The 25,455-nt window shown below is 43.1% G+C and overlaps 1 protein-coding gene and 1 long non-coding RNA gene across 8 annotated transcripts in view; one reads left to right on the top strand and one right to left on the bottom strand.

The window, feature by feature from the left end:
- LOC132471550 (uncharacterized) overlaps positions 1–25,455 on the bottom strand; it is a 251,268-nt gene that overhangs the window by 17,480 nt on the left and 208,333 nt on the right. The window lies entirely within an intron of this gene.
- myo9aa (myosin IXAa) overlaps positions 1–25,455 on the top strand; it is an 81,817-nt gene that overhangs the window by 9,826 nt on the left and 46,536 nt on the right. For 6 of the 7 annotated variants that reach the window (XM_060071742.1, XM_060071746.1, XM_060071747.1 and 3 more), the window contains one exon: positions 6,977–7,938. In XM_060071742.1, coding sequence (XP_059927725.1) covers positions 7,063–7,938 — 876 coding nt within the window. In that variant the 5' untranslated portion in view covers positions 6,977–7,062. Of the gene's footprint in view, positions 1–4,705; positions 4,819–6,976; positions 7,939–25,455 lie in introns of those variants that run through there. The other variant, XM_060071743.1, reaches the window with a different exon arrangement.

Raw genomic sequence — 25,455 nt, 5'->3', positions numbered from 1 at the left:
TCACCCTTTGGCGCGGCCATTGTCAAGAGAGTTGACACAGGAAGGATATTTCTTCATTGCGAACATAGAGGAGTAGTCCTGTTTACTGTAACCGTCTCAGTGTTCTTTTCATATAAACATTTGGCATTAGTTTATGAATAACTTCCCAAGAAGTTGACCTCTAATCAGTGTGCCAGGACATTGCTGACCAAGATTGTCTTAGCAAATCTTGATCCCTATTCACAGTGTAACAACTTAGCTTAAAATGTATTATTATTTATGATGATGAAGGTATTCGAGTATATACTATTTGCTAACTGAAAAGTCGGATAGGTTTTAATTACTGAAGGATACAAGGGGTGCGATGGGGACACGTTAAGCATAAAACCCAGCTGTTGGATAATGCAGGCTTTTATGACTTTCTGGTAATTCCTTATTTCCTTGGCGCTGGTGCAGTTGGTTGTAGGAATTCCTCTTCCTCCTTCTTCCCTATTCCTTCCCTTCCCTTGTTTTCTGCCACCCTCACAGGGCTAAACTGCGCCCACATATTTCGTTTTGATGTGCTCACGTCCACAGGCTTGCGGCACCATGTTTTTCCGTCCAGTCTGGAAGCACTGCCATGGTCGGTGTTGAGTCTTTTATGCAGTGGTAATCTTAGGCCTACTCTTGACCGAGGAATGACCAGCCGGAATTCTCTGCTGCCTCAATGTGTAAACACAGAGAGAGAGACCCATCTAGGTGGACGGGTTTTATTTTGTTTTTATTTGTTAATTACAGTGTGGACATTGGCTCGAGTACAGACCTGTTTCAGCCCGTCTTCAGTGATGTCCAGGTGTTTTCTTCTCCCTAGTAGAAATAGGTCTACCCCTTGAGTCTGCACGCATGCTGTAGTTTGCCTTTCAGTGAAGCAAACACACAAAACCTCCTATTGTTTTGTCCTATCTCCCTAATCTCTCTCTCCCTCCACCCCTTCCTCCCTCTCTCAATCTTTCTCCTGCTGAATTTTGTGGGGGAGGGGGTGTTTAGCGCAGTACTGTTATGGGGAGGTTTCCATACCATGCTTCATACCATGTCATCAACTCTGCTACATATTACAACATTTTTACTTCTGTTGGACACCTAGAGTGCTGGATAAAGTCAAGAAGGAAGAACAAGGCTTGGCTACTGGGGTTGAAAGCCTCACCGAAGGCTGTGTGATGGAGACTGTATATAATATGGGACACGAAATGTTATTGACAGTCATTCTCCTAATCATCAATGAAAAGTTTAGCTCTTTGTTAAGTTTGCTTCTCTGAAATTCATCAAGTCAAATCTTTCATGTTTTTCCCAATAGTGACTCCAAAACCACCACTTTCTCTAACAAATTGTGTTCTTTCTGGAAACATAATGCTGCAATATTTCTCGGGTTAAAGACCCTATTTGGTACCTTCATTGTTTTTCTATGGAGCTTTTTTAATTGAGTAGATAAGTAGAGAATAAGTTGACCAACCTGTGCCTCTAGTCGGGATACTATGGTGAAAGTAGTGAGTAAGAGGTGACAATTAACTGTATGTTGAGCCATCAGTACTATTGGACTCTAGGGTATGCATGGTCTGTTCAAGGCTGGACAAATACACTCATGCTTTTTTATACAATTACATTTCTTGCTACTTCTTTCCTTTCGTATTACTTTGGCTCTCAATCACTTTCCCACAGCTCAGATTTCAGGAAACCAATACCCACCCCCTTCTCTCTGTCTTTCTTTTTCTCTTGTTATTTTTCTATTCCAGTTCAAGTTCAATCTCTGATTCTGTTTGTTTTCTGCAATTCTCATGTATGCAACTGCTCTCCCCACCTGCTCCTTCTCCTCCCCCTCCGCTTCTTCCTGTTGTTCAGTCCAAGATGCATTTATCTGATACTCATACAGTTAATACAGAGGAATATTCGACAAATATGTCTACCCATATAGTTTGCTAATTTATTTGTAGTTATGATATTTGTTGTCTCCCATAGCGGACAGACACTACAGATGCATTCTTCAGCTTTCCTATCCTTATCAGGGAGATGGCCAACTAGCTGGCCTCACATGGTTATGAATTCTGACTCAACCAATGAGATACTTTTGGAACTATGACCCTTTAACACCCTTGAAAAACACAGATGTTACCTATTGCACTGCTTCGATGTTCAAATCCAGCACCTAGTTAATATCTGACCTAGATTTTTAGCGCAGGCATTTTCTGATACTTGACAAACGACACAATAATTGCCGGATTACCATTAACCTACCTACGAAACCACAATTTAATTTCCACATTTGAAAGCTGCGGAGCATTGAGCTAATCCAAAACATATTCCTCTGTTCTTGTACATACTACTTGATGAGAAGCTCCAATACGACTCCACCCCTTCGGAATTAGGCTTAAGCTGCCTTCATCCCTCTGTGCTTCTTCATCAAAGCAAGAAGCACAGAGGGATATTCCGCTAGACAGACCCGATATTCCGGTTTTGAAATTACATTTATTACAGAAAATATTTCTCAATAATTCAGCCTTGTCTTCTCAACTCTTCTTTTCCTCAGCTTAATCTGGTGAAGGGCCAAGAGGTTGAACATATGGCAAGATATAGCAACGATACCTTTCCAAGGTATTGTTACTAATCTCCTTCGTGGGATAATACATCCGATAGTCAATTCTTCAGATGTAGATGAAATGGATTTTCAAACAAATTTTAGTTTTTAGATACTATCATTTAGCATCTTTTACAGTCTATGGGTGTGCCTCCTTTGTGTCATTCGTTGTTCCGACGTTTAGCCATTCAGGCAGTCGTTTTGTCTATTGGAAATAGGGAAACTGAGGCTAATTACATGCTGTGGTACTGAAGTTGCATTCATGTGGCTTAATATGACGCCAGAGCTCAAATGTTACAGAAATGTTGACTTGCAATGTCAGCCCACAGCACTTTACATTTCCATTCACCCCAGTTTGCACTCATTCATAAAAGTGAGGCAAATAAAGGAAGACCATTCCTTTTATTTAAATGATGGTTTAATTAAACAGCCATGTTATTGAACCACTTAATAAACCAGGCCATGCATTTTATATCCCCTCTTTGTGTACCAGGTTAAGTCGACACATTTTTATGGTGATGTTGGGTTATTGATCCACTATCTGAGCAAAACAAAGCTCTTTGATTTGTTCAGGGAATTTGTGTCATTGTTTGGGGTCTGGTCTAAATACCGCTGCAGTCTCCTCTCGCTGCTGGTGAAGTGTTACTCCAGGGCAGCTTTATATTTATTTATCTTCTGAGGACATCGCACCAGCTTCTCTGCTCTCAATGTCAGGGTCTTTCCACCAGCTACCGACCTAGCATCCTCACTGATAAATAGGCCGTGTCTCTAATAGACAAAGGGATGATAGACCTTTCGGAAGTGGGAGAAGTTCTCATTTGAACCTCCCTCCTGCAAGGCTATTTCTTAGGGGTGATTTGATTTGCGATAAATGAACAAAAAAAATACTTTTGTGGTCAATACAATTAAGTGTTGTTGTTGATGAGTCCTATATGATACAATACAATAACAGGGTGTTTGAATCGCTCTTTGAAGCATTCCTCCGCTGAAGTTTTGTTATCTCTTGGAGACGCTTACTGATTTAGAAACCCATTTTATATATTGTTTAGCTTTCTCTATAAACTCAACCACCAGGCCGCTACCAATGCAGATGAACTTTGGGATACTAAATCTTGACATATCCCAAACAGTTGTTTGTTTACGTCAACCGCTCTGTTTGGAGTTAATTTTACGACCGGCAGTGCTGTATGGGGTTTATGTCTAAAGGGCAATTTCCTCGGCTTGAGAACGTCTGGGGGGGACGGGGGGGTGGAGAGTGGCTGTTTTGAAGTTGTTCAGCTCTATTAAAGGCAACGGGAAATGAGTTTCTTCAAATGAAGGAATGTAAAGGTCTATGGTAATACGTTACCTTTTTTATTCCCATTTTGGTTATAGCCCTCCTTAACATTCCTATTAATGACATCCTTTATACATAATATATTTGTTTGATGGGTCTACCTGGTAGAAGTGCCACAACATGCTAACTTGCATTTAATCAACCACTTCATCAACTAATAAGTGGTAGGCAGGTTGGAATCCCACGGAAACGAAGTCAGGCCAGTAAAATGTGACTGGTTGAGAACATCCGTCAGGGTGCTCCATCCTGCCTCAAGGGCTCAGACAGGGCAGGTTAACTTGTCTTTAGTCTTGAGCCTAGGCTCCAGAGTGGTCAGATACCTGCCTCCAGCCCCGCAGGGCTCAGGCGGCACTCTGACTTGCATGTGATTCATAAGCAAAGAATAGGTCCCTCCATGACAATGTCCAACTGGCGAAGGCTAATGGCGAAAGCAAATACAATTGTATTGTAGTCGTAGCACTTTGTCAGTGGGGTTTCAGTTGAATACTCTAAAAGTGTCATGTAAATGAAGAAGAGGCGGTCAATCTCGGGAACAAGAGCACGTGATTCCTCCACCTACACACCCAGATGAGGCAGCCTAGCTTCAGCCAACGAGCTTTATTGTGACTGCGCCCAGGAAAAAATTATGACTTCATGTACTGGAGAGCTGACAAAACATGATATTTTACTCTTCCCCAACAATGGCAACGATAGACTGGGCTGAGTCACATGGCTGTACAGCTTCTGGGTGTCACTTTTAGAAGGTCACTCTCAGGTGACTCCTCTGGCAGGAGGAGTCACTCAGAGGGAGCACAAAGCAAGTCATTTTCTGGCAGTTATTGGATTAATTATGTAATCCCTACCATGCCATCTCAGCAGCCTTCAGAAGGTGTGGTAAATGTCTCCATTTGATCTGGTGAGTAGAAGTTCCTTGTTTACAATGCTAAGAAAACAATGTTAATATTGCATTATTCTTGGTGATATTCTCTGAATATTCATTCATTCACATTGACACATTTTCCTTTGTCCATGCTGCTATTGAAGTGAGCACAAATGACCTGTGACTCCTGGAGGCTTTGATTCCAAGATAATAGCTAGCCTGTGGTCTTTCCAGGGTCGGCACTGCAGCATTCACCTTTATAGAAGCACATAACTTCCTCATTCTAAAATGCACATTTCTCAGTTGGGCAGCTATACTATCTACAAACCTACTAGTGCAGAAACAAGAAAAAAGTTAATGGACGCCTGTACTCTGCTTATCTTCTCCATCAAAGCTCTACAGGTTAAAACTCACTCACTCACTCACTCACTCACTCACTCACTCACTCACTCACTCACTCACTCACTCTCTGGCTTGAGGCGTAATGACATCATGCTTTAGCGATTCAACTTTTCTGTCACTCTTTTGAACTCCCTCTGTACCTTATTTTTTTTCTCTTCCATCTCCTTCTCACATCTTTGTAGGACACCTTAATGTAGTTTAAATTGTAAGTGTAATTCTCTTTTCTAAAAAGTGGAATAATTCTGGGTCATTACATTTAAGTGTCTACAGACCACATCAGTGTATTTAGGGTTTGTGGTCATTGAGGATTAGGTCTTTCTTTTACTTTTGGCTGCATAAAGTCGCTTTCACGTCTATGAAGCTAGAGGTAATCCATCTTTTTTTTTTTTACAAATATCTCACATTGTTGTTCACACAGATATGCAAACTCTTCTACAGGAGATTGATTTACTTTTTCTCATCCAACCTGATTTCTGGACCCCCTGTCTTTCCATCATACTGTGCTCAGTACGGCCATATTGATGCTGTGATTATTTCGAGTTCAGACTGTTGCAGAGCTGGTTTCCCCCAAGTCTGGCCAATGAGCTTTCAGCCATGTAGACGATTGTTTGTTGGGACCTGAATCATCTGATGTCATTGGAACGCGATAAATTGGAAATTTCTTACTGGCTGAGAAGCATCCACTCCATTAGTTGATTGTCCGACCTGCCTCCATATTATTATGAAAATGTTGAAGATGAACAGAGAGGCTAAGCAATGTGGCAGCGGGCTCATTACCGCTACCACCCTAAATCCCCCTACTAATCCTTCAGCAGTGAGCTGGCCATCTGTCCCATGCCCACCCAGAGCAAGACAAATACACACACGTGCACAGAAGCTAGCACACAAAATCCCCAAAAAACACAAAGCAACAACCAACACGTATGCAAAAACGCACACACACACCTAAAACACACGCACACACTCGCTCATGGTCAGACACACACACGGCCAACAAACATTTGTCACAGGGCTCCATCATAGCAGATGAGATAATATTCTTGTGTGTCAAGCTTTATATACTGTTAAACACGCGTGTTCTTACGCAGAGAGGACTGATGTCTGTGCCGTTAGTTTTTATTGGTCTGATTTTATGGAACACATGTGAATGAAGGTTACCAAGGAAACACAAGGCTGTGCATTAACAGGGCAGGGTGAGTAGTATATGACAACAGGAAGTAGCCAGGCATGGGTGTGGCATTACATCACTTCCCAGCTGGAGTCTACACAGATAGAGTATGTCTAAAATATAACTTAATCTCTCTCCCTACAGCTTCTAAATCCATTGTCCTCCACAGTTGTCAGTTTTGTTTTAGTGAGGAGATATTTGTCTTCTCAACTTCTCATTCGTCTATCTCTACTGATTTGTGTGATTCCAACACCACCCTGGATCTCTGCTGTATATTGGAGAGAACTTGTAGAAAGTGTGTGATTGCGAGCACATGAGCATGCATGTCGATGATTATCCATTAGATCCATATGATTAGACCTTCATCCATTCTTATCATGTGGGATTAGGCTTCTAATATTTAATGATCCATTAAAGATGACCTAATTACATGCTAGCCGTAATTGGACGACATAAAGAATGCTGTCTTGGATGGTAGATCTGCTGCTAAAATGCAGATTCATATTTTAATATGAAGACATTTTTAAAGTTTGTCTGTTTGAAACCCTCTTGCATACTGGGAAGCATACTATGAGAAACAGCGTGATGTTCCACTCACGGCGCTTTGTATTCTTGTTTCTGCAGGGATGATGTCTTGATGTTGCCCCCCGTCCAGCCCAGAGGAGAGCGTGCCAGTGGCGGGTGCTGCTGATGGGAACGGCTGCACCGCCATGAACGCTCGTGACGGCGGGGGTGGCGAGGGCACCCTGGGTCGCCGGCGGCGGTTCGAGAACTCAGAGTTCACCGTGCGCATCTACCCGGGCACCCTAGCCGAGGGCACCATCTATTGCCCCGTTAGCGCCCGCAAGAACACCACGGCTGCCGAGGCCATCGAGCGCATCATCGAGCGTCTCCGGCTGGATCGGCGCCAATGCTACGTGCTGGCCGAGGTCAAGGAGTTTGGCGGCGAGGAATGGATCCTCAACCCCAGCGACTGCCCTGTGCAGCGCATGCTACTCTGGCCCCGCGTGGCATTGGAGCAGCGTGCGCTGTCCGGCGGCGACGACTACCGCTTCCTGCTGAGGCAAAAGAACTTGGACGGCTCCATCCACTACGGCGGGAGCCTCCAGATGTGGCTGCGGGTGACGGAGGAGCGGCGCTGCATGGTGGAGCGTGGCCTCCTCCCCCAGCCCGAGCCCCGGGGGGACCACGCCGACTTGTGTCGGCTGCCCGAGCTCAACGAACGAACGCTGCTGGACAACTTGCGCTCACGTTTCCGCCAGGAGTGGATCTACACCTACGTCGGCACCATCCTCATCGTCATCAACCCCTTCAAGTTCCTGCCCATCTACAACCCAAAGCACGTCAAGATGTACGACAACCACACGCTGGGGGAGATGGAGCCGCACATCTACGCAGTGGCGGACGTGGCGTACCACGCCATGCTGCAGAGGCGCCGGAACCAATGCGTGGTCATCTCTGGGGAGAGCGGCTCGGGGAAGACCCAGAGCACCAACTTTCTCATTCATCACCTGACCGCCCTAAGCCAAAAGGGATTCGCCAGCGGAGTGGAACAGATCATCCTGGGGGCAGGGCCAGTACTGGAGGTGAGGTATAAGGATAAGGCCATGAGCAATCCTACAAAGAAACGTTCTTTGAATATATGTGTGTGTGTGACTACCCTGCCAAGACGAGCCCTGCAATATCAACCTTGCTACCATTGCCGAGAGTGTAGACAAATGGGTGTACAGTATGCAGTGATGGTTGATGTGTGTCAAGTCTTTAACTGATTTGATGGTTAATAATGGACCAACTCTGGTGCAGATTGATCAGCGCTGTGTTTGTTGTGGCGTTCACTTTGAACGGTTAGTTGGATACTGTTTGATAAGAGCCAAAGACTTGATTCTGAGAGTTGTGGATAAGCATGGCTTGACAACAGCTCTCCCTGAGTTTGGCCCTGACCTCTCAACGGTTGCTTCAGCTTTATTCCAGATGTGTGGTGAGCACAATTTACACCAGAGACTTTTCTTGGAGCTGACCGCTGATCAGAAGTGAGAGTTGTGCATTATTTCAGTCTGACCAGCTGTACAGCTTTATTGTACTGCATCTGTTGAGTGTTTCCGAGGTGGAAGGAGGAAGCACTCATAACCTGAGTCAAATGTGACAAAAATCTGCTATTTTTTTGGAGCATGCCGTCCTCTCTTCCCTTGGAACATTCCAGTCACTTCTGAAGGTTCTGGGATGTGTGTCTGGAAAACAGCGTTTGGGGGCCTTGAGAAGTTCAGAGCCACACACTCTGTTCTCGTTTATCTTGAGATCAACTGAATTCCTGAAAGTTTCGTAACACCCTTCGACTATAGGGACAAAGCAGCCAGTCATAAAGGCAGATACCGGATGAGAATTGTTGACAACATTGTCACATTTTACAAGGGCTTTATGGCTTGCTGTCACGTCACATGACCACAACCTTTAATAGCTCCATTGAGCCGAGAAGAGGCCAAGAGGAACTTCAATAAAATTACGGAAGGTCATTTTCCTGAAGATTTTTACTTCATCTGATATATAATAAGGACACGGTTGGTGTTTGAACACAGTGGATTATGCTCTCCTGGTTATGCAACAGATTTTTTTTTTAATTCGTAGTGACGGCAACTATTCGTTTGCACAGTAAGATGCGTATTTTTGAGACTTTTATTTTTTTCGCAAGGTTGTTTTTGTTTTGTTTTCAAAACAGATGCAGAAAATGGATTTGGAGACAGGTCGTTTGATAATTAACAATTATTCGCCGAAGGTGAAGTGAATAGTGGGGAATAATGGGCTATTCCCCATTATTCCCCACTATTCACTTCGCCTTCGGCGAATAATTGTTAATTATAAAACGACCTGTCTGAATAATGGGCTATTCCCCATTATTCATGGAGCCTGAGGTGAATTATTGTTTTAATATATACTACACGTGAACACTCCAAAAATAAACAAGATGACACTTTTTGCCGGGATTTATTTGTTTTTATTATCTTGACGAGACGACCGTCACGTGCATGAAAACAATATCCCGAGTTTGAGATCTCAAACATGGGATATTGCCCAATATCCTGAGATAGCAAACCGATCAAATTGCGCCATCTTAGGAGGTTCATGTGTAGCATATACTAAATGAAGTTATCTGATTCGTACTAGTATACTTTTCTAGTGTAACGTGAGTCCATTATGTACAGCCCAGAGCCTGCTATTGCTCCTCTTCTTGTTAAAAAGACGTTCAATTAACAGCATTAATATATTAATACAATTAATACTGGACAATATTTTATATACATTTTGCAAACAATTGTTTCCAAAACTCTGCTTGCCATTTGTACTTAAGTTCACAGGGTATGGGATGGTAATTGTTCTTTTGATTCTTGCGTCCATTATATATCAAGCACTTTATACTTTTGGTTGACTGGTTTTACTTCACTGTGTTTATAGATAATTCCTACACTTTTTCCACCACCAGGAACAACTGAGAAACGTTATCTTACAGGGGGACAATCTGGGGAACATAGGACAATAGGAAGTACATATGTTCCTGGGAACATAGGACACTGGGAACAAAGGAATGACCCTGTGATATTCTACTTCTTTGACATGCTTCAGAACCCTTACTGTGGTTGTCAACACATCCTCCAAATCTCCTCTTTTTTTTCTTTCATCCATCCTTTGCAGATGAAAATTTCACTTTGTGAGGTTTTCTAACCTAAATATGAGTTACCCTAGCCAGCCTATGGTCCCCCAGTGGCTAAAACTTGCGTTCGGTGTAAAACGAGCACTAGGTGTTCTGCTCACCTTTGAAAAAACGTAGGCACAAGCGCGCTGATTGATGTGGAAGAACCAGGGACTTTGGAGAACCCTTACAAAGTAGTTTGTGATTCAAAATATCGTCTGGAGGCGCACACAGCTTTTAGCCGTGATAATATGTATTATATATGATATAGATATCTATGTATTATATGATATTATTTAGATATAGAACTCCAGGACTCCCGTGTGTTCTAGAATATTTATAGAAAACGGCTAAAGGCTGTATGCGCCTCGCCATTGCGATACATCCACTGTAATGTGTATTTTGTTATCTGTGTTGTACTGTGTTGGTCCTTGTCTGTGTGTCTACTTGCTCAACCATTATACCAGGTAATGATGGCTTAGGACAGGAAACTAAGAATCCTCTCGTCTTTGAGAGATAACTGCCATGTTTGACTAACACTATCCCACAGTTTGTCTCATCCCCTATTTTTAGTCGAATGTTACTTTTAGTCTACACACAGGAAGGTAATGTTCTTGACAGATTGATAGGTGCAAGAAATGTTTCCTGTGCCCTTATCTTCTGAGAAAAACCAGGAGAGGTTTAGGGATAAGGGGAAGAACGTATCCCTTTATTTGAGTGTGCTGGCTATTGAGGCAAAAGATAGCTGATTTAACTACCACTCAGAGCGTCATTCCAGATGTTTTTTCCTTGAAGAAGCTGTTGATCTGTAGGTTTGATCTGCATGTTACCGAGATTAGAAAAATCGGTATTTTCACCAACAGTTGTTTTGTTGGTGATGCTTACATTTCCTTTATATATGTGTGTGTGTGTGTATATATATATATATATATATATATATATATATATATATATATATATATATATATATATATATATATATATATATATATATATATATATATATATATATATATATATATATATATATATATATATATATATATATATATATATATATATATATATATATAGAAACAAATGTTGAAGTGATAAACATCTCTTCAATTGACCTGGCCAAGACAGGCAGCAGTAGCCTACAGTCACACATACCATACACACAACATAGAACAACTAAAACGGTAGGCAGGGAGGAGGGGGGGATATCAATATCGCAAGACATTTCAGGAGGCTCAAAGTGTAAAGACATTTCGGGAGGCTCAAGAAGGAGAGTTAAATTACATTTTAGCAACAAACTAGCCTTGTGGTGGACTCTATAGACATAATTCACCATACTGTGTTATTGACATGTTTTCGTTCTGTGTTTTAGGGACGCTGTCTCTTTTAAGATCATCTGACTTGTCTGTTGATATGCCGGTCGGCGTGATGTTTGAAATTAACTTTTTTGTATGATAAAATGTACGACCTGGCGTTGCGTTGTCGTCGTGAGAAATTGTCTCATCACGTCTTTTTATCGCAGTTTCTACAGTCTCTAGACAGAACTGGGAGTTTGTCGATGGCAGGGCTGTTAAAACAGAGGTCTGCGTCAGCAAGCGCGTGTACGCGTGTGTGTGTATGCGGTCCATGTGCGTGTGTGCAGTGTTTGTTTGCGCTCGCTCGTGCTGTGTGTGTGTGTGTGTGTGTGAGTGTGAGAGCTGCAGGCTGCTTGGCACATGCGCACTGACCAACTTGTCCGAGTAACTTGTCCGACAGGCCTGCTATTATATAGTAGTAAGATAAAATGGCTTTATTTAGTTTCTAAATAGTTGAATTTAGGTCTTAAAGCAGCAATCTCTTCCTGAAGGAAGAATACCAGAAATGGGTTCATTTTTATATTTATATATCTCAGATACAATTATTAATGTCTGTATTGAATGACAATGTTGACTGGGGGGCTGGTCATGTAATACATCAGGTCTTAGGAACCTGTAGAGCAGCTGTGTGTTGAACAGCCTGCTAGCCTTCTGAGTTCTCCAAACACGCCCACTGTGACTCAACACAGATCAACTGTTTGGAAGATGCATGTGTTTTCATTTTCTCAGTTGAGAAGAAAAGGAGAGAGATGGGCGGACACAGACAAATAGACAAATTGGCCAATCACTGCCCAGAATCACAGGCTTACATGTCCAACGATTGTAGGGGATTTTCTGGAAACGCTTGTTGAGTGTCTGTTTTTTTTTTTTCAGTGGACTTGATCTTCCTGGTTCTGTGCTTCAAAGTGAAATCTCACAGGATATTCCCTCTTGATTACCAATGTTTTGAATCTTAAGGTTAACAATGGCTAAGAAACCGCTCTTCACAGAGCAATAAGCCTTGAAATGGTTCTAGCTACAAGTAGTCTTTTATGACCACGAGAGGATATGCATTTACTCCTGCGTCGGTAACGGTTCGTCCCTGCACACAGTCCAGTGCAGGGACTGTGTGCAGGGACCAACACACAATGGACATGGTCAGCAGTGCTTACATCAGTTTACCAGTTTATCGTAAAGTTAATTCTGAATCAACATTTGTTTTCAATCAAGATGACTGTCACAAATTTTTTGGGATGACGGGTAGAGCAAACCATTATTTGAGATCATGGAATATAGAAAGATACTACTATATTAGCTGTACATTTCTTTCCTCTATACGCCACTGACCTTTTCGTAGACACTGTTTAGACAAAGGCGGTACACAGAAAACAGTACACGCTCTTCCTGTTTAGTCAGCCACAGTAGACCGCTCCTTACAACGTCCCTGTGTTATTATCCACTCTTGTAAGATTTATTTATGCCACAGTGTGTTGGGGGCTTGCCAGAACACGCATGCACAGATGGAAATGTACACACTCATGCACGATGCAGTGAGCTCTTGATGTCTGATCTACCAGGGTCAAAACAGGTGGTGTGAGAAGCCTTCTTTGATAGACAAAATGAGACGCCGTTGCTGCTCTTTTGTGCCGTCTTTGCTATTTAAGACTTCATGTACTCCAAATAACAGCAGATGGTCATTTTTGTTGCTAGTTTTTGGCTTGGATTGAAAAGGTTACCACTCTCCACTGAGTTGCGTTTCTTTTTCAGTCTGAAAGACAGCAAGCTTATTAAAGGTAATTATCTGTTCAGGGACTATGCTTTCCCTCTGCTGAAACCCAAAACCTGCCAACAGACAGACACACTTTTTTCCTGGCCTTGACCATGTCTGTCTACAGCTGGCTAGATGTTGCCATTCCCTTCACAGGAACTATCTCTCCCCCGTCCTCCATGGCAAGAGGAGCCCTCCCCCACCCCCACTCCTGATCCTCCTGCTGGGGTAGGGCAGAGGATAAAGCAAATCCAGCAAGTCCTGTGCTCCAGAGTCTTCTATTAGGCTACCCACCTTTCCTCAACATAACTCTTATCTTCCACAGTGATAACATTCGTGACTCTATTGGACACTCAGACTTGGAGTCGAGTAGTACTTCGAGTAGTATTTTGCTGAGTGAAACCGTGTCTTTTGTTTGGTTATTTTTCTTCCTCCTAGAATGTTCAAGATAAATAGCAAACAAAGTTGAAAGAAACAACCCGTTCCCACTGCAAATAACTCCCCCTGCCATCTCCAGCTTCTCTCACTTTGAACTCCAAGGTCTCCACTTCCCTGTGACTCGTGTTCCTTCGTCTTGAACCATCTAGCTAAAGTGTTACATAAACTTGGAAAGCGTAATCTCCTCTGCACACAGGTTTAACGGTTCCCAGGCTTGAGGTAGTAGCCCTTGTTCGCTCAAGTCCACAGGGGAATGACCCTAACTTTGCCCATCCATTCCAGGTCTTTTTAGACATGCACACTAATTCAGAACGTGTGTTTTTGAGGACTTGATGCCGTTCTCTTCTGTGAGGCCACAGCAGGGCAGCAAAGTCAGTAATCAGTAGTCAGTAATGTTGCTGTTCCTCATTCCAATCAAGACTTGTACACCTTGTTACAAAAGTACTAGGCACAAAAGTACCTAGTGAAAGTTCAAAGCCCATCTCCACAAAGCTAACAATCACAATTGTCATGCGTCTAATTATGAAAAATTATCCTTTTGAGTTTACAGATAAATTATCTTTGTCATGTCTTATGATGTAATTTGACCTTCAAAATCTACGTTTTTTTTATTAAGAGTGGTTGTAACTTGATGCAATTAAGAAAAGACTGCTGGTGGCTGCTGAGACTGAGGAGACAGGTATTCTAGGATTGGGTGGTGGTGTCCCGCTGTTTGCGTCTCTGAGATTCGACTAATTGGATTGACCTCGTATTCTGCATTGAACATGTGCTGTTAGCCTTTAGCTTAGCAATTGTGCTAAATCTCATCTCTCACCTTGCCTCTAGGCACAATGCCCTAGTCTAGGCAAGTATCAATTTGGAGTTAGCCTAGTATCGGCAAGCTAATGCTTGCCATGTGGCCTAGATATGGGCGGGTAGCTGATAAGACCACCTGTCTCGGCTTTGCCTCGGCATAAATCGCTAAATCGAGAGAGCTTTTCCAATACACCTAATGACGAGAGGAGGACACGACACGCACGCACGCACGCATGCACGCGCACACACACACACACAGAAGCCTATGAAAGTTATAGTGCATTACACTTCAAAATCATTAGCCCACTGGGTTCAGTTAACTTCAATGTTCAGTGTATATCTTTGCTTCATTTTCCGAGTCCTTCTTTTAATTATTCCTAAAAAGAAAAGAAAAAATTAATTATCTGACAATAATTGACCTTTTATCTGACGATAAATACCAACGGTTTCATTTTAATAAATGTTTGTTCCATGGTGCTTTAATCATTCATCTGTGTTAAGAGCAATGTGGGTTTGGTTCCATCCCTGGGTTTGTGGAGTTCCATCCAGTCAGGAGCTCGAGTTAGAACAGTGGTGTGAGGCTGTTAAAGGCTGTTAGCTGGGTAAACACTGGGCTCAGATTAGGAGAATGGGATGCGGTCCAAAGTAAACTTGGCCCATGTGTAGGAGAGGAAGGTAAGACATTTCATGGAGTCACACTTGGAAAAGCGGAGGGAAGGAAATGTATTGTTGACGTGAACGGTGACAGCGACTGCCAAAGCCGTCAATCTTCCTCTGTGTCATACAGGACTTGGGCGTGCCAACCACTATATAAAGGATCCAGGCCACCCTTAAACTAAATCCTGTCGAAATCCCGGGAGCATCAACGATGATGGCAATTTATTTGTCCCTGCACTGATTTGTTAAAACCGCTGATTGCTTTCCCAGCTGTAGCTGCTACTCAAACACAACTACAACCACAACTTCATTGTGCAGTACACAGTGGAGAATGGAGGATAGGTTCAGATTATGATTTGAATTTAGGGAGTGGGAGATTGGGCCAAAAGGCGCTACTCATTCATTTTCCGGCTGGGCTCTTTTGACAGATAGGGCAGGCCTTTAAAAACATATCAATATGATTGAAGCACCAGCTGCAGTCTTTGGAGTGTTTCTGCAAGATTAGTGAATTTTGTATTTTTTTCAATATTGCATTGAGGCGTATGCAGGTTAATCCCTAACATTACTTTATAATATGGAAAGCCTTAAGTCACTTTCTTTTTTCTTTTCTTTCATATGACTAAAATGTTTATTTAATTACTGTAAATATAAAAAAATAATTAAAAACCTTAATTTCCACAACAGAGCCTGGGCCTCTACAGCCACATAGTTGGGCCACAGTGTTGTGCTGCACACTTGTCGTTGAGCGTGGGCTACTGTCCCTCTATTTTAAGTTGAGCAATGAGGAATGCTGGGGGGCCCTAGCCAAGCTCTGCCTTGACCAACAGTGAGTGATCTATAATAACAATTAACAAATAGCTTTGCACTGTTAGCATAATGGGGACTTTTGACTTTCTAAACACTTGAAGTGAGCGAAGTTTACATTTCTCAGTCTGAATAATCCTCTCTAACCCTCTCTGTCCCACACTGCTTGACTCTCACCGTTGGTCCGACACGCCCCATCGGAACAGCTAAACATTTCTGTCTGTTGGTCTGCTTCTTTCTTCTGCATGAGTGCCTTATATTTCTGTCGCTCATATAGACCCTTTCTCACTGTAAGAGACACCAGGGTCTTCTAACTGCCATGCACTGATGTGTGGCCTTCTTATAACCCAAGAGAGTTAAAGGGGACATATTATGAAAACATAACTTTTCCTGGGATTTGGGGTGTTGTTTTGGGTCTCTGGTGCTCCCACACGCATTTGAAAAAAGTCTGTACATGATTATTTGAGTCAGATATGCATTTCCGAAAGTACCCCGCCTACAGTTACCAAACGAGCGAGTCAGTTTCGGCACCCCCTCCTTCGTAGGAAGGGGGCAGAGTTGAATATGACCTCCCACTTCCCCACTCCCCTCCAATCAGAGCAGAGTTAAGCTCAGCTCCGGGAGGACAATCCCTTTCTCCGCCAGACTGCCACGGCAGTCTGGCCGCCGTCGAAGCCGTCCGGCCGCTGTCGAAGCCGTCCGGCCGCCGCCGATGATTCGGGAGCAGCTCTGGCGGTGTACTCCGGGAGCTGAACTGCGGCCAAAGCTTTCCGGCTGTTCCGGCGGGTGTACTCCGGGAGCTGAACTGCCGCTGAAGCTGGCAGGTCCGGCGGGGGTAGGTCTCGGCGGCAGTCCGGCAGATCCGCCGCGGGGAGCTCTGCGGCATGTCCGGCAGCTCAGCTTACGTAGTAAAATCCCTTTCTCCTCCATGTCGCGGTTCATGGACTTCAGAGAGTCAAGGCCAAAGTTCCTTTCCCCCAATACCTTTCAACCATGGCCGAGGTTTCCCCCACTACAAGTCTTTACGTTTTGTGGAAGTGTCAGAGATGTCAGACGCAGTCTTTATGATTCATAATATCATCCGAGGCGCACATAGCTTTTGGCCGTGATAGATATAATATTATAGAAATACCCATATCTAATATTATTATTATTATATGATATAGATATAGAGCTCCAGGAGTCCGCAAACGGCAACAATCCCTTCTCCTCCATGCTGTGGTTCATTCTGACAGCTCATTGGTCAATGGGCAGCAGCTCATTTGCATTAAAGCTACAGACTCCAGGTACAGCGCATTCTGAAGGGACTGAAACAGTGGTAGGCAAGATTTTTTTTTTCTAAAAGCTATTTCCAACAAATTACTTCAAAAACATGTTTTCTGGAACTCAAATACTATGTTTACTTGTTGGGAAAACACCATAATATGTCTCCTTTAAAAGAATGAAATGCCTAAACTATAAATTATTTCGTTATTCTCTCTCTGAATTCAACATGGATGCGTTGAGCGCAAAGTCTATTAAAGTTATTTGGTTCAGGCTTATTTTTTTTCCGCTCGTAAGAGCCGTTGGTTGGGCCCTGGCTTCATGTTGTCCAGAGCTCTGCATCTCAACCCCTCACCCTAACATTCCATCACACTGTACGGCGTCCAGATTTGGGAAGCTCCTTTCTGCACCTCCTGCATTTCCTCTCCTTCCGCTGGTGTCTGGGCTGGTTCTCCCTTTTCCATGAAAACACGGAAGCCCCTCCCCTCCTCCCTTTGTGGTTGTTTGGGTTGGGTTTTGTTAGCGGCGAAGTCAACCGAAGCCCTACTCCCTGGATTGTGTGTGTGTGTGTGTGTGTGTGTGTGTGTGTGTGTGTGTGTGTGTGTGTGTGTGTGTGTGTGTGTGTGTGTGTGTGTGTGTGTGTGTGTGTGTGTGTGTGTGTGTGTGTGTGTGTGTGTGTGTGTGTGTGTGTGTGTGTGTGTGTGTGGGAGTTCTTATGGAGATGGATCTCCCTCCTCTCCTCGCTTAGCGTTAAGCAGGCCCTGCGACCAGGTGTTCTCCTCACCAAAGATACCTCAGGCTGCTATTTTGAAGTTTTGGACTGCTTGTGTCATGACAATTCTCTTGCTTTTGGCAGGAGATTATTATTTTCACCCTATGCCAAATTTCAACCCAATTCATACAAGCAGCATAGTGATTCCATATTGACACAAGCTACTAGAGTGAGTGGGATTGGTGTTTGCACTAAAAGATAGCCTTGTTTTCCTAGTAGTGGAGCACATTTGCTCAGTGCTGGTCAAACACTTCCTAAACAAAGGGGCCAAATTGCCTGAACTCTCTATCTACATCAAAGACCACTCTTGGTGTGGTCCAACTGACCGATCAAGTTGACATTTTGACTGAAAAAATGTCAGTGTAAAATCCACGTCGAAAAGGTTTTCCAGATCGTGTTATATCCACCCTGAAAACCTCACCCTTGCATTCACGGCTCAGGATCCTTGGCAAGGAATAATCTTGGACAATGATTATAGTTTTAGTATGTTTTTCCGTTTCATATGACAGTGGGTATTTTCTTTTTTGTCACTTGTTCCTGGTTATTGCCTCTAGCTATACCACCCCTGCCCTTTTGTTAAGGGTGTGTCAAGTCAAGTTCAAGGTCTTCTATAGGCTATAATTCATTTACAGCCTCCATTCTGCACAAACAACCATTAGCTTGGAGCATATAGTCCTGTCGATTTGGCACATAAATCGCAAAACAAGGTTATGATACCGACTACAAAATCTAGCTACGCCCAACATGGCTGCAGTGCTACGATACGATAATAGACAGAGCAAGTCTGAAATTTGTCTTGCACCTATATTTACAAACATCACAGACAAGACATTAGGACAGGACATCAAAAACAGGAAATCGAGACAAGACCCACAATTAAAGTAAAAGTACATACATTCATCATAACATTACAGCAGTAGACAACACGATCTAAGGCCCATCAGCATGCATTCGGTGTGGGATTAAGTGCCTGGTTCAGTTCTAGGATTGACTGGTGAACAAAAGAGTGCTTCAGTCTAACCTTTTTGAATGTTGACTTGGAACCCTATAGTTTGATGTTAGTAGATTGTACACTGTGTTCAGGACGTGGTTAGGGTCGGAGGAAATGTTGTAAGCCAACAAAGTTTAGTCTTATTGCAAATGTTGTCAATGTGGTCTTTCCATGATTGCTGATGGTCTATGGTTACCTCCAAGTATCTAATTGAGGACACTTGGATTTTTCTTTTCTTGATGGATGACAATAGAAACCAATGACTGGTGGTGAGCCGAATACAATCGCCTCTGTTTTCTTGGTGTTTATAAGAAGTGCGTTATTGTCAGTCCACTCGACCAGTTTGTTCACGCCAAGTTGGTGAAACAGTTTTTTTCGGAGTTACTCAACAGAGATAATAAAATAGTATCGCCAGAGTATTTCTTTATAAATTGATTTGCTGTATCTGTACGACGACAATCATCGGTGTAGAACGTAAAAAGCATAGCTGAACTCACACAACCCTGAGGGCCATTACAACATTGGTTGTGATGGCCGATGTAGGGGTTTTGATTTCCTTTACAAACAACTCTATTGGTGAGAAATGAAGCATACCAATGTATCAGGTATGGATTCAGTTTCTGCTGGACCATTTTTGCCACCAGAATGTCTGCTTGTATGGTATTGAAGGCTGATGAAAAATCTAGAAAGAGGGCTCTTGCATAGGTCTTGGGTTTGTCTAAATGTTTCGAAATAATATGAACTAAGGAGGCAACAGTCTTCAGTGCCACAGCCCTGTTCATAGGCAAATTGATATGGGTCGAGATTATTGTCTGTTGTACCGATGATATGTCGGAGCAGAATTCTCTCTAGAGATTCCATAATTACTGAGGTAAGGGCTATGGGTCTGATATCCTTAAGTTCCGTTGAACATGGAATCTTGGGAAAAGTTTTAACATTTTAGGTTTTCCATGTCCGCAGGACAGTGTGTGTCCACAGAAGCCTGAAATATGTGTTGCCACACTGGAGCCAGCTAGGTTGCAACGTTCCTCAACAGTAAAGCGCTGCATCCATCCGGCCCTGCAGCTAAGTGCATTGTGTTGGCACGGATTCAGGCTTTTAGGCACTCTGTAGTCGGTATTGACTGTGATTGTGCAAGTGCATTTGGGCTTTTACATTTGGATAAATATGACGGGTGAAACAACTGGCAACAAGAAGGTGCTTCTATGAAATAATTTTGTTGACTTGTTCAGTGTCAGCTGCTGGAATGAGTCGAGGGGTGGAGATGTTAAAAACGATGAAAGTGTTGTTCTCGTTTGAAGTACATTTTTCCATGTATTTAATGGGCCAAATGGTGCACACTTGGATCTTGGCAGAGCTCAAGGTTATTCCCATTGACTATAATAGTAGTCTTTTTTCTGAAGCAGATTTAGCATTGTTTATAGGGAAATTCCATTTATGTCACATTAAGGCAAAACCCCTCACTGCAAACTTGAGTGCCATACCTGTTGGGTGTTATGCTCAGTGAGTAGCTGTTTGGCTGCTCTGTGCACCAGCATTCCATTTAAAACAAGTTGTAACCTAGGATGTGTGGTCAGGAAAAGACTCTTGCTTATGTTGTCGAAATGTATATCTTGACTCAGAAACAAATAAAAGCTTCCTCTTTAAAGAAATGAGTGTAGTACCAAAGTTTTTATTTCCACCTAGAAGATGAGGCGGTCTTTGGGCGAACTGAGGGTAACTACAGTTTTCAGTGTAGGAGCAAGATTCTAGGAAACGTTCAGACTTTTTGCGTTTCCGTGACGGCCAGTAGCAGGCGTTGTGAATGGTGGGCTAGATGCTTGGTGCAACAAATCAGGTCTTGTTTGTCCCTTTGTTGGACGGATCTGAAATGAGCTGAACCACACCTGTTGTCCCTCCCAACGTGGTGTGGGCCAGTGGAAAGAATGAGGGGAACCGCGGGTACAACTCCTCTCCGGTAGCCACACAATGACTGTTTTTTGTACTGCTTCTGATCATGCATGTCTGCAAATATGCATGCATGCTACATTGATTGGTGGTATAAAAAAAACGATCCCTACACATCAATTTTGTTACAAGAGATGTGTCTTTTATGGACAGGGAAAGGAAAGGAAGCAGTTGGAGAAGAGAGGGAACTACATGTCTAACATTGTGAGCAGGCGTGTTGAACCACTGATCAGCCCCAGAGGTTGATCTCTAAACATATGCCTTTTTCCTTTGGATGATTGAGGCTTTAACCCTGTTAGTCTTTCCTGGCCAGCCTTTGGACACAACTTGCACTATATTGTGTTGACAGCTGTATTGTGTTGGCCTTATTAACTAGAAAGTACATTGGAACTGCTTATGGAACTGCTTTGGGTTTAATTCTTAGTGTAACCCTTATTACTTTTGAAATGCACCAGGTTAAAGGGTTCATTTACACATTAGTTATATTAGAATCTTTCATATGATGTTGGATCAGTGGCTGGGTTTCTGTGTCATATTTGTGTGAATCCATTGAACCCAATCCATCAGGATCACTATGCTATAAAATCATTCAGGTTCTCAATTTGTATTCCGGGTGCTCTCTTTGAGAGGAGTACCTCTCTGACCCCCCATTATCATTTGTTCTAGGCCAATAAGACTAAGTAGCTAAGTAGTCAAGCTAAGTAGTCCAGAGTGCAACACGCACACGCCTCTTCTCAGACCTTCAGATACTGAGGGCGAGCTCTCAGAAATGTTTTATTTGCATAGCTGTTGTATACTCGTGATTGTACATTGAACCGGGCATGTTAAAGGGACCTTCAATTCATGAGAATTTTATGCTGGAGTGATGCTTCAATAATAAGAAATGTCCACACTAAACCGAAGTGATGGGGTGTGGGTGTGGTGTGTGTGGGGACCACTATTTGTAATCAAGGATTTTCGCGGACTACCTAAATATACACGATGTACAAATATAATCCTACAAAAATTACCCGCACCTCTTAATAGGCCTACTAGCACTTAAAATAACTGGTCATAGAATCAGTTCAACTGCCAACAACGGCTGACCCATATTTAATTTATATACTCAAGCACCCGAGGACATAATCCGGTTCATTTGATCAACAGGCTTATTTCCAGTAATAATAACACTTGGATATATAGTCAAAATATCAAAACCTTTGGAGATTTTTCTTTTTACAAGTCCTCAAAGAGTAGGAGGTCAAGCAACTAACTGGAAAACACAATAACAATAGGCCTTATTCCTTTCCATTTCATTTATAATTTAAAACTGTTTTTTTTATATAAACTGCCTATAAAGGCTATGCATGTGATGTGATCACGAACATTCTTTGACTCTGGCCCTATACAAATTTAAAAACACAGTAGGCCTACTCCTGGTTAAAAATAATAATAAAATAAGTCACATTTATTTCATAATATTAATTTACAAAAATATCCTCAATCTGATGTACGATCTGATCTGAGTCCGTTTCGATATTTTGTCTTCAACATGACCATGGTTGAAAATCGGGATTATGGGGTAAGTGGTTGGAAAAGGCAAAGCAGCTTCAGGGCTTTGACGGACAGTTCGGGGTATTCCCTGTCAACTTTCAGCCAAAAAGCAGGCAGGCATCTCTCAGAAAAGTCTTTTTTCAAAGCACTGTCACAGGACAGTTTTGCCAGGCTGTCTTGCTCTCGGGAGGTGAGGTTTGTCAGGGTGTAGTCGTCCAGGGTGGCAAACCGATTTCTTATCCAGTTTGCTGTTGTGTCGGGGGTTGGGAAATAATTCCGTAGCTGAGTTTTCAGCACAGTGCTGCACTTGAAAGGTGCGTGTCTGAGCTGCCTAAAATATCAGAACGATTTGGAAATCGTGCTTTTACACATACACGTAATGCCTGCTATTAGCCAGTTATTCTCCAGACGTGCCGTATATGTGAACGACATATCCTGACATTGGTGTCTTGAAAACCTCCCGAAAAAATACTACCCCTGACTGAGGTAGTATTTTAGCCGGCGGAAATGTTAATTACCTTATATGTGAATGAGGAGTGGAATGTCATTAAGTTGCACCCTAAATGACTGTTGCCTTTTGTTCACTGAATGGTTAAAAAATATTTAAATGTGGCACTAATTTCGAGTCATTTGTGGTGAACGCTAAATGATAGGTCTTATCGTAACCCTAAAAGTACACATCATACAATAAATTACATCACATGGGTTCACAGCTGCACGCGTATCTAGAAATTGCTCTTTTTTTTTTTTAACAACCTGTTTCGTTCATTACTTCACTAAACTGACACACGCTACCACTTGCTTTCCTCGCTCGTCAACTCACTCGCTGACGTCCCTCACACACACACTGCCATTCTCGCTCACACACGTACGCTACTCGTATCAATTATTATTTACCAGTTAGCTGGACATTCTAGGGTCTCGTCCTTCCACTCCCTGTCTTCTCAGTTAAACACAGAAATCAACTAAATTGGTCCCAGTGTTTGTTATATGTGAGATGATGCAAAATAAGGCGATATCTTTCTTCGGTAACGCAGTGGTTGGTGACGCCTTTCTTCTTCGTAATTTCTTCTATTTGTCTCGAACATATGATGCATCGCTGCAGCAACATTTAAGATGATCGCGATGAGTTTTGCCCGTTCTGCCTCCAACCAAAACAAACCGGAGTGACAGCGGCCGTCCTTATCCCACCTCTTGTGAACCTCGATCCTACGTCATATCCCACCCCTTGCAAGCCCACCCTCCCTAAACCCCCTGTTGATTCTATTGATGTCTGAGCGACACCAATGTCTGCATATCGGGCATCAAGTGTGAATGACCCTCACGGTCGAACCTCCTGATACACAAATGCGGAGAAAAGTCCTCCACCCGCCTGGCCCATATCCCCATCATCTTGATTGCTGCTTCAACTTTGTCTTGCGTATCAAAAAGAGTAACCAACTTCCCCTGTAGGCTCCTATTTAGTCCATTCAAGGCCTCAAAAATGTCAGCCAGATATGCAAACTTGCCAAACCTGTCTGCATCATTGAATCGTCCAGAAAGGTTGAACTTGGTGTTAAGTAGAAACAGTCTCACCTCATCTCACAGCTTGTAAAGCCGTGCAAGCACCTTCCCTCTTACAGCCACCGCACCTTGGTATGGAGCAGCAATTGTCGGTTCTCAGTGCCCAGCTCGTCGCATTAAACTGAAAACAGTCTTGAATTCAGTGGACGGGCCTTGATGAAATTGACAGTTTTCACTGCTTCATCCACAACGGTTTTGAGATCGGGACGCATTATTTTGGCTGCAAGGGACTCTCTGTGGATGCTGCAGTGTATAGATTTCACTTGCGTAGCAACTTCTTGCACACGTTTAGGAAGGCCGCTGTGTCAGCCTACAATGGCTGCTGCCCCGTCTGTGCCTATTCCCACACATCTTGCCCAATAAATCCCATGTTCTGTGATGGAACAGTTCAACATGTCAAAAAGTGCCTCTGTGGTTGTGCATGTCTGTAAAAGTTTACAAAAGATAATACCATACGTAGGCGAGCAGGTTGGCAAGGTTAGCTATATCTGTTGATTCGTCCAACTGAAGAGCAAAAATGTACTGGCTTTTATCTGCGATATTAGCTGATCCCTGGCCATCTCCTCCATTCTGCACTGCACAGTGTTGTATGATAATGGAATCAAGTCCATTTCAATTCACCTCCTTGTATTTGGCATACCTTTTTTCACTGAGAGTCGGGACACCCTGTATGAGACTTCCACTGCTTTAGCAGTAGCGCCACCAGCAGATGTCGATTGCATTACTTTCTTGCTTGTGCAGTATTCCTGGAGCTTGCTTTTGTAAAACTCAACTGTCTTGGACTTAGTGTCCCATGTTTGGTTCCGAAATGCTGGCGAAGATTTGAAGGTTTCGTGCTCTCGTTAGCCAGTGCCTCGTAGCAACAAACGTAAACGGGCAATGGCTCGTCACCGGGGCCAGTGAATCCTAATGCTAAGTAGCTTTAACAGTATTTTCTTTTCACCCTCCTTTTCTTTGTTTCTTTATGAGGAATCTGGCTCATAGATGCCTCTGACTCTGCCCCCGATCTAGCTTTTGGTTCTGACGGCACTGGGCTTCAACGTTCCCGCCTAGCACCACTAGTCCAAAGATTCTGCAGCGCTTTAATCTTTGCCCCAGCCTATTTTAGTAATCACAAAATATCTTCAATTTAATTTAAATTTTTATATCAATATACACATTTAAATTGTTATGGTTAATTCCGGCTAAAATTAATGTTTTTCCACGGACCAACTGCAGTACCGTCACGGACCACTGGTGGACCACACTGAGAATGAATGGTCTAGAGCAGGGGTGCCCAACCTTTTTTGACCCAAGATCTACTTTTCAAGTAGCCAACCTCCCGAGATCTACGGGGGGGGGGGTATCGTGAACCTACGGACTTCAGTGGGGGTTTCATTCCATCTGCGCGCGGCACCTTCAACAATAATCAATAATCTTCCTCCAACTCAGGGTGAAAATGGTAGGTCTTAGCTCGTTTCCTCTCAGCCATGCCATCGTTTAGGAGTGCGTAACTACTGTTGACGGCTTTCAACTGCTGTTGACAGCGCATGCGCTACCGCGCGTATATGTCCCGCGCA

The sequence above is a fragment of the Gadus macrocephalus genome, chromosome 14, assembly GCF_031168955.1.
Source record: "Gadus macrocephalus chromosome 14, ASM3116895v1".
Classification (NCBI taxonomy): Eukaryota; Metazoa; Chordata; class Actinopteri; order Gadiformes; family Gadidae; genus Gadus; species Gadus macrocephalus.
Note: the sequence above shows the minus strand (reverse complement) of the source record. Positions and strands in the feature narration are given on the sequence as shown.